The 9,385-nt window shown below is 40.1% G+C and overlaps 1 protein-coding gene across 1 annotated transcript; it reads right to left on the bottom strand.

Moving 5' to 3' along the window:
• Positions 1 to 3,124: 3,124 nt before the first annotated feature.
• On the bottom strand, positions 3,125 to 7,775 carry hmox2a (heme oxygenase 2a). The gene is made up of 7 exons (XM_024259195.1): positions 7,725 to 7,775; positions 6,429 to 6,523; positions 6,209 to 6,326; positions 4,512 to 4,679; positions 3,991 to 4,314; positions 3,775 to 3,907; positions 3,125 to 3,637 (listed from the first exon to the last, which is right to left on the bottom strand). Exons 2-7 carry the CDS (start codon positions 6,482 to 6,484, stop codon positions 3,510 to 3,512), a joined length of 927 nt encoding a protein of 308 aa, XP_024114963.1. The 5' UTR covers positions 6,485 to 6,523; positions 7,725 to 7,775; the 3' UTR covers positions 3,125 to 3,509.
• Positions 7,776 to 9,385: the final 1,610 nt, after the last annotated feature.

Raw genomic sequence — 9,385 nt, 5'->3', positions numbered from 1 at the left:
GGTCCCCCCAGAGGAGCTGGAGGAAGTGGCCGGGGAGAGGGAAGTCTGGACGTCTTTGCTTAGACTGCTGCCCCGCGACCCGGTCTAGGATCAAGCGGAAGAAGATGGATGGACGGATGGAATTATTAAGCTTCTTTTAAAACTGTTTGGGACAAAATATTAGTGTTATGAAACAAATCAACAATGCCTGAGAGCAGGGAAACACATTCTGGCAGGGGGGACATACCTTGGCAGAACACCGGTGTAGAAAGCCCTTCAGTGACGGAAGTTTGTAAAAGAATGTTTGCTAGAAGGAGTCATAGACACACAGGTCTGATGCTGACCAAAACTGATGATATTTCTCAGTTAAAACGATGTTTAAGTCTTGCCCTGTTAACTGTACAAATAACACTTCGTTATTACAGTTGTTAAAAACAAGTTTATTCTTCTCACCAAAATTAACATTCTGTAACTTTTCAACCGTTAACGGGATAATTCCAGCAGATTCTGAAGGAGAAAAGCGGCTCGTCGAGCTCAGTCATTCTCTGTCAGAATAACTATTCTTAATCTGATACATTTTAAACTTGTTCTTGATTATCTTATTTTTTTTCCTATAGTTAACTTATCTAAGGTATAAGGTGACAATCAGATGTTTTATTACAAGTAGTTGGAGCCAGCATTTAAAACATTTGACAGGTGTCGGGTCGCCCGCTTTCAAATGGTAGGGGTGTGGTCCTCAAACAAGCTCACTCCTGATGGGGAGGGGGAGTGGTTGCCATAGAAACAGTTACTGATGTTATCTGGCTCCAAGATGGTGGTGTCTGTATCGCGAAAAAAATGGCGTCAGAATTGAGTTCCTTTGGTTTGAGCAAGAAGTAAACCATTTTCTAGGGGGGTGTCACAGCATTGACATGGACAGAGATGGACAACACAAGCCGGTTACCTCGGGTTCCAACAAAGTCAATTCAGTCACCATTTTTCTGCAGTACGGATATCGCCCGATTTTGGGACCAGACAACGTCAGTATGCAGTGATTGGATCGAGAATCTGTCAAACACTTTGAATGTTTGAGGTGGGGCCAGTGGGCGCTAAACGCTCTTAGTTAGGCATCTGATTCGCTATTTTATAACTTGAATACTTTGTGATAAAGAAAATATATCATAAATAAAAATTAGGTTTAGCAAGAACATGTTAAAAAGAGACACCAGAGCAAGAATGGTTATTCTGACTGACAGAATATGTCCTAAAATATCCTAGTTTTAAATTGACCTCATATCTGCTCACTGGATTAAAAACAAAAGCCGATACTTAGGAATGTCAGAATATCAAATGATTTATTAGTTGACCTTTAATGTTAATGTGTGCACACAAATGTGTGCATGTAATGGACGCACGCTTATACATGCAACCAGCTCAGTGGCCTGGTTGTAGAGTGTCCGCCCTGAGACTAGAAGGTTGTGAGATCAGTTATACCAAAGACTCCAAAATGGAACCCAGTTCTTAACACTTAGAAGAAAGGGGTTGGATTGGGGAATTCAACCAACAAATGGTACCCGAGCGACTGTGTCTGCAGGTCACCACTCCCCCAGGGGATGGATCAAATGCGGAGAACAAATTTCACACTCCTAGCTGTGTGACAGCTAATGGGACTTTAACGTTTGTGTCTGACCACGAGTCGCATGCACCAATGTTTGTGAGGATATGTCACATGAATGCATGTCTGTTTGTGAGCGTGCGTCGCCTTCGTATTTTTGGTGTAACAGGGTGAACTATGTTAACTTGTTTTAAAAATTACGACGGTCCTTGAATGCACCACCTCCATAGCTTTGAATTAGGCACAGGTGTGCAGCAAGGGTGTGCCTAGTAAGATAGGTTTTTAAAGAACAGTCTGTCCTATGACCTGAGCAGTAGGGGCACTGGTAACAGTGGAGTGGGCCTCAGAAGCTGCTGGAGCTGCCCGTGACAGCGTTGGAGACCCTTGTCGGCGGGAATGGCCCGGAAGAGTTAGCACTCTTTCGTGTATTTTTATAGTTATTTTATGTAGCCTGCTGTTTTAATTTGAACCTACTGGTGTATTTTTATCTTTAACAGAGGCTCCTGGCTCCAAAAAAATGGTTGGACTGTACAGAACCTTCGTGAGACAATAAACTCCCCCCTTCAAATATGTATCCCGGGTAACTTGTCACCACACACTGTTAGATCAAAAAGAACCCCCTGTCTTACACATGCAGGTTTGTGTGTGGCATAATCTAGCCAGGAATTTGTGACGGAGGCAGAGCCAAAGATTTTTCTGATGGAGGCGGAGCCAGGAATTTGTGACGGGGGCGGAAGCAGGAATTGGCGACGGGTGGAGCCGAAAATTTGTCACTGAGGTGGAGCCAGGAATTTGTGACAGGTTAGGAGCCAAAGATTTGTGACGGGGGCGTAGCCAGGAGTTTGTGATGGAGGGGGAGCCAGCAATTTGTGATGGGGCGGAGCCAAAGACTTCTGACACGGTGGAGCCAACGATTTGAGACGGAGGTGGAGCCAAGAATTTGTGATGGGGCGGAGCAAAATACTTGTGACATGGCAGAGCCAAAGATTTGTGACGGAGGCAGAGCCAGGAATTTGAGATGGGGGCGGAGCCAAAGATTTGTGATGGAGGCGGAGCCCAAAATTTGTCACTGAGGTGAAGCCAGGAATTTGTGAAGGGGCGGAGCCAAAGATTTGTGACTGGGAAGCCAAGAACTTGTGCTATAACATTACACCTTATTTCAGAAGAAGAAAGAATGAGGAAAAACAATGTTTTAGACTACTTTAAAAAATATTTCCTTGAAATGGTTTGGAAAATTCATGCCTGTGAGTTTATTAAGATGTGCTAAATTGATACATATTTTCAATCAATCAATTATTGATCAATTAAGCTTAAACCGATTTAAATCGATTAATCGATGTTATTAACCCAGCCCTGTTTTCTACTGCTAACAGTCTTAAAACATACAGACATTTAACTAAGTTTCACATTTGAAAGTCAGTCTTCCCATTAACACGCTTCATGGAGTGTGCTCCCTGGTGACAGCTTCAAAAGATTTTCTGTTGGTCTACACAGAAAAAAAATGTTCTCTCTCAAATTAATAAGAAAATAATCATCATAAAAAGAAACGCGTTTGGATTGAACCAATCTTTATTGACGAAAGTGCATGCATTTTTAAAGTGCATCTTAAGAATCCAGCAAAAGTCTTGTATCCTGTGTTTTTCACGTCATATTAAAGCATTTCTGAACTCATTAAACAGAGGAGTAACAGTATATGAAGAGTTGTTTTTAGCATTGCATACATATAACTAGATAAAAACCTTTTTTAACTGCTCGTAAACTACATCTTGTCCGTTGAAATAGAATAAATACTAGAATACTACTCACAAAATAAAAGGTCAAAGGGTTGACTTGAAGTCTTGGGTTTGCTTTTGATGGCTATTAGCCATTGTTGAACACCAATCATTAGATCATTTGAAGGGATGCATCAGTGATGGCTGATGAGGTTTGTTGAGACTCAGAAGACGTACCAAGCAGTAAACCCAGCCAGAAGGGCTACCCATGCAGCCAGAAGCACCTGACAAGGTGGATATCTGACAAGCATGGTTGCTAACTGGAGGGCGTAAGTTGGATTTCCACTAGCAGCTGTAAATCAAAGACAGGGTACAATTCAAATAAAAGTGAACACGGGCCTGGTAAAATGATTCTGTCTTAAATGAGCTGCTCACGACAACACAATTTGTCCTAGTTTGAATGACTAAATTAATAAATTGATTTCTTACCCATTTTAGCAGCATAGTATGGGCACTTGTTGATGTCACCACCTTGCATCACCTCTGCATGACTGTGTCCAAAACCTGGATCTTGAAATTCCTCTTGTATGTTTTTTCCAATTTCTTCAAGCTCTGAGAATACCTGTTCATATCAGAGGCCTCTGTCACATTTTTTCATCCTCACGTTTGGTTTTTGTTTCTACGATATTCAGACTGTTCACTCACCATCATGTTGAAGCCGAAGGCCCGATTGGACTCATTCACAATCCTTTGTTTTGTTTCCACATCCAGGTCCAGCTCATTCATCCTGCTTCTGTAGAGCTGCTTGAAGCCCTTGTGGCTGTGGATTCCCTCGAACTGATAGAAGTTCAAACCCTCTCCTGTTGAGGGGAGCTTCAGGGCCCTTTGTGCCACTTTTTTCAGGATCTGTCCACCGGACAGGTCTCCCATGTAGCGGGTGTAGGAATGAGCCACCAGTAACACTGGGTCCTTCTCCCCTACTTCCCGGATCCGCTCAACATAAGGCTTAGTACCCACTGACATGCTGATCTGCAAGAGAGAACAGCTGTGATAACAATCCAGTCATCCCACAAGATTCCCAATGTAAATCTTTTTTGTGTGAAGAAGAACAACTTGACCGACAAGTGTGTCTTTACTTTCGTAAGACACTTTATTAGACACAAATACACTGTTGAGGCCCACATTTGTTAGTGTTCCTCTTTGTAATCTGGATACTCTGTGCATACCTGGTTCTCCCAGTCCTCTCCATAGAAATACTCCAGGTCTCGAGCCAGGGCTTCACTGCGGTGCAGCTCTACAGGAAAATAGATTGGAGCAATGTGAGGGTGGTCTTTGTTCTTCTCTATCTCCTCTTCCATAGCCGTGTAGACGAAGTATAGAGCTGCTGTGCCTCTCTGACAACACAAGGAGATAAACAGAATGTCTGACTCATGAAGATGAAACATGAAGCGGGGATGGGCAGCTCCAGGCCTTAAGGGCTGCGTTCCTAAATGTTTTCAAATATACTCCGCTCTGGCAGGCAGGTTCTAATTAGCTGGACACACCTGAACCAGGTAATTAGTCATGAGTAGGGCTTGGATATCTGGAAATCATACAGACACGCCAGTCTTTGAGTCCTGGAGTTTTCTATCCTTAAAGCTTTAGTCACACGTGCGTACAGGGGTTGACCCGTACAGGTGCTGAGAGCTTTTGGGTTGTCAGGGTCTCGGGATGGTTGTAGAGGAGTGGCTGCATCTTAAGGAAAATACAGGTGTGTCTTGCAGTTCCCTTGAAGCATGTACGACCTCAAGGGATGTCATGAAAATGGAATGTACCACTGTTGTGCGTGTGGTATTGTTAAGTATTTATAGGGAAAATGGAAGTTACACACTTAGGACGTACAGGTGATGCTGTCGTACGGAGTCCTAATGCCACACTCTAGACCAGCAGTCTGCAACCTGTGGCTCCAGATCCTCATGTGTCTCTTTTATCTCTACATTGTGGCTCCTTGACCAAACATAAAATAATTCATGGAGACTGCTGATCCAGACATGTCGACCGTCAGAGTCAGCAGCTCCTGATAATGGCTGACTAACCAAAACTACCTAAAGAAAACAAATAAACAAAGCCTGAAAACTAAGACTACCAAGATCCAACCTAAAATAACAAAACCCAGCAGTGTAAGACTGCTGAGGACAAAGAGGGGAAAAAGAACTAAATAAATACAAGAAAAATAAAATAGTAAATCTTTAAAGTAAGGATTACTTAATTAGCATTTATTTAATTTAGATTAGTTAAATGTATAAACTGATGACTGAGGTTCACATAGATGATAAACTATGTAGGTTTTTACATCCTGTTGACCTGAAGACGTCTTGTTTGATCAACTCTACCTCCAGAATGAACAGATTTTATATGCGAAGCAAAACTTTGGTAACAGTTTGATCTTTATTAAAAGCACAGAACCAGAGGGAAAAGCCTAAATGTTAAACATGTTGTGGTTGCTTTCTTACGTCATGGACAAAACAGGTGGGTCAAACACTGACCGAGCCCCTACACCTCACTTAACTCTATCGCTTAGAGCAGGCCAAAACACACAGTGGATCTTACTTTTTTCAATTTGTCCTCCATCATGAGAAAATGCCACAAAACTATGCTTCAAAACACCATTTTTCATCAGAGTGGGTCTTTAATAAATTCAGTGTGGTAATAAAAACTGGAGGGAAATCTATACTATACTGCTGCACCTTGAGAAGACTTTGGGAAAGCCATGAAACAACAATTGTCTAGTTGGAGCAAGACTTGCTTGAACCTCTATAGTGCGACTTCGTAAGTAGGACCAGAACTGTCTGCTTTTTCCACATTTTGTGTTCTGACTGACTTGCAGATATTATATGCTTGCTATCAGACACATAAACAACATCAGAATTAGTGGGAATCCAACCTTAAACAGCTCCCTTTTGATGTGGCCTCTCAGGAAATCTTTGACAAACTGGCAGTTTTCTGCTTTGTCGTGCGACTCTTTGGTGCCGTCAGCCAACAGCTCAGACAAGTCAGTTGGACTCAAAGAGGAAAAGATAAAGAGACGGCACTGTTATTCAAATCATTCTAACATTTTAGCAAAAAAAAAAACAAAAAAAGCCAATTTTAAACTTTCTTCATACCTTAAAAATTCATCATCATCATCCACAACAATTCTGGCACCCCCTTTCCTGGACATTGTGATGTTTTCTTTTGTGCTGCAAGATCTGTCAATCAACTTCAGATAAGTGCATTTATTAGACAGTAAACAAACCAAAGGCAAAAGATTATAAAAATCACTTTTAATGTAAAGCTCAAATGGGTCTCTTGACGAATTTTGAGACAGAGTGCCCATTCAAGCCAGTGTGGGAAAACTGGGGGTCCCACCATGGAACCCGCAGACAAACCCACCTGGGGCCCATCAATTCAGCCCAAAGCTAAAGCTACTTGCATAGTTTGCAAAAAGTGTGCAAAGAATTATAAGAATTTTATGAAAAAAATTACAATGTTGCTAAAATATCAGGTCAACTCAGAATTAGCCCAAAAAAAAACCTCAGTAAAGGAGTAGTTAGCCGAAAGAGCTAGCATGTTGCTAAAATACTAGCTTAACTCAAAAGTAGCCCAAAATACCTCAGTAGATGCTAAATTAGCCAAGAATGTTAGCATGGTGCTATAATATTAGCTAAACTCAAAATTAGCCTTAAAAAACCTCCGTAGCGTGAATGTCCTTAACATGCTGAATGTTTTGATACCAATCTTGCATAATTTTCAGAACATGCACACATATTTGATAAAATACATGGAAAAAAAATTGGTTACATTTGCATCAAATTTCAATCAATGCATACAATTTCAAAAACTGTTTAAAAAAGTAAAACCATGCATGTCTTATTCATGCTGAATGTTTTTAATTACATACATTTGAAAAATGTCTTTTCATTTTCAATGAGCTTGACAAATCACAGAAATTGCATAAATTCTTGAGAAACGTAAAATGTACAAATACCAAAAGTACAAGCAGGAATGCCCTTCATTTATCATTATTATTATTATTATTATTAACAAGCTAAACGTTTTGATATCAAGATTGCAGAGATTGCTCAAAGTGTGATTGCCTTTATGAATGAAAAACATTAAAAATAATGATGAAAAGAAACTGGTTCACAATTTCAATATCCCCTGTGTTCCTTCATGACTTCCCTTCTGCACTCATGTCTGATGTTTACTGTAATCTCGACACCAGACCGACACAGAGCTGACATTCAGGGGACGATTATTAAAGCGACCCCGCATGTCCTTTAGAAATGGCAAAATACTGCAAAAACGAGGTCTTTAAAAATGACAATCTGCAAATTATCGTCGTTTTTCCTCTCTGTCAATGTGAAGATAAAATTACTCATGAACATATTCAGGCAAATGAAGGGAAACAGTTGTTTTACCTGCTTATGACACAGCCTGCACAGCACGTCTCATAACACAAGCACGGGCGGGGCGGGAGGGGGGATTTAACAGCCAATCACAAAGCTCCAAACACAAGCAGGTCTTTTCATTGGCTAAACCTCCAGCTGAACACCAATCACATATCTCCCTGATGAAGGGAGGCGGAATCGAAGAAAAAGAGGAAGCACTTTTTGTTTTTCTGGATGCAGAGATGATAGAGCTGCACTCTCAAAACAGAGGGATGTTCTCCTGTCGTCATACAGCTCTTTAGGATTTAAATGAACCTTAAAATGTTGAACCAGGAGCTGTGCACATAAAGAGAGGCAGGAATCTGAACAATGAGGTACATAGGAAACCTGCATGGAGCCCTATTATTATTATCTTTAAACCTTTAAGCTATTAAGAACAAGTTCTTATTAGGTTCTTATAACGACCTGGAACGAGAAGAAACACAAGGGTAGATAAAAAAAAACACCACAATACATACAATAATTTACATCATTAAAACTATTCAGTCATAAGATAATTCAGCCTCAAAAAGTTTACGCAGTGTAGAAAAAAAAGTCAAAACGTGCAAGATGCAGTAAGTGCATTGATCATGCTGTATTTAACAACTGGGATTGATACTAAGGTGCTTAGGTCATAACAGTCTTTTGCTGCTGCATGTTGGAGAGATAATTCTCCATATTTTGTTTTTATTTTAGGAACATTAAGCATTATAAGCTGGGCTGAGCGTGTGTCATAGGGAGTCATAGAAGGTTGTAGCAGATTGCAAAGATAAAGTGGAGACAGATCTAATAAACATTTATAAATGAACATATTCCAGTGGGTTTGTCTTTGATTTCGTAAAGAATACAATTTACTGAGGAATACAAAGTTATGGGTATGGCGGGAGGTATTTGTTATGAAGCGCAGAGCTGAATGATACATAACATCTAGTTTCTGAAGTGAAGATTTAGAGGTTAATCCAGGGGTGGGCAAACTTTCAACGCGTGGGCCACAAAGGCTTCTAAAATTCGGCAGAATGGCTGGACCACACACACACACACACATATATATATACTGTATATATATATATATATATATATATATATAAAACCAAATATTTCTCTTTGATCTTTATAGAAGTCCGCAAAAATAGTAATTCTAATCATTTTATTTTAAAATCATGCAATAAGTCAGCCTTTTTAATGTTTTTTTTATCACAGTAATTACTGGTTTACAAATTAATTATTTTGATTTACAGATAAACAGAGAAGTGTGCTGACTACTAAATATTCTTTGAAGAGTATGTTCATGGTACCACCCCCAAACAAATGGGTCAGTGGGAAGATTTAACGGGGCTATCCAAAGGTACATAACACCTTAAGACATTGGCACCTATTGATGTGAATATACATCAGTCCACTAGGCTCAGAGATTAATTAACTTGAAAGCACAGACATCATTGAATTGTTTTGATAGCTTAGCTGAAAATAAAAATCTGGTGCCAAAGGGTTAAAGCTTGACTTAAGACTGTTTTAATACTCATTATATCAGGACATTAAACAAGGTTGTCAAAAGTGAACCTGAAACTTGGGATAAACACCTTAATGCAGTGATATTTGGTCTACGAACAAAAAAGCGAATAACCAGTAAGTACTCACCGTGCCATCTCGTG

This window comes from Oryzias melastigma, linkage group LG1 (genome assembly GCF_002922805.2).
Source record: "Oryzias melastigma strain HK-1 linkage group LG1, ASM292280v2, whole genome shotgun sequence".
In the NCBI taxonomy this organism is placed as follows: Eukaryota; Metazoa; Chordata; class Actinopteri; order Beloniformes; family Adrianichthyidae; genus Oryzias; species Oryzias melastigma.
The sequence above is the reverse complement of the archived record's forward strand: the minus strand, read 5'-3'. Positions and strand labels throughout refer to the sequence as shown.

Coding starts and splice junctions, on each gene's coding strand:
- hmox2a (XM_024259195.1), bottom strand. CDS start 6,484: ATGTCCAGGAAAGGGGGTGCCAGAATTGTTGTGGATGATGATGATGAA. Junction 6,327..6,428: donor GATGATGATGAATTTTTAAG/GTATGAAGAAAG, acceptor TTCCTCTTTGAG/TCCAACTGACTTGTCTGAGC. Junction 4,680..6,208: donor TCAAAAGGGAGCTGTTTAAG/GTTGGATTCCCA, acceptor TTGTGTTGTCAG/AGAGGCACAGCAGCTCTATA.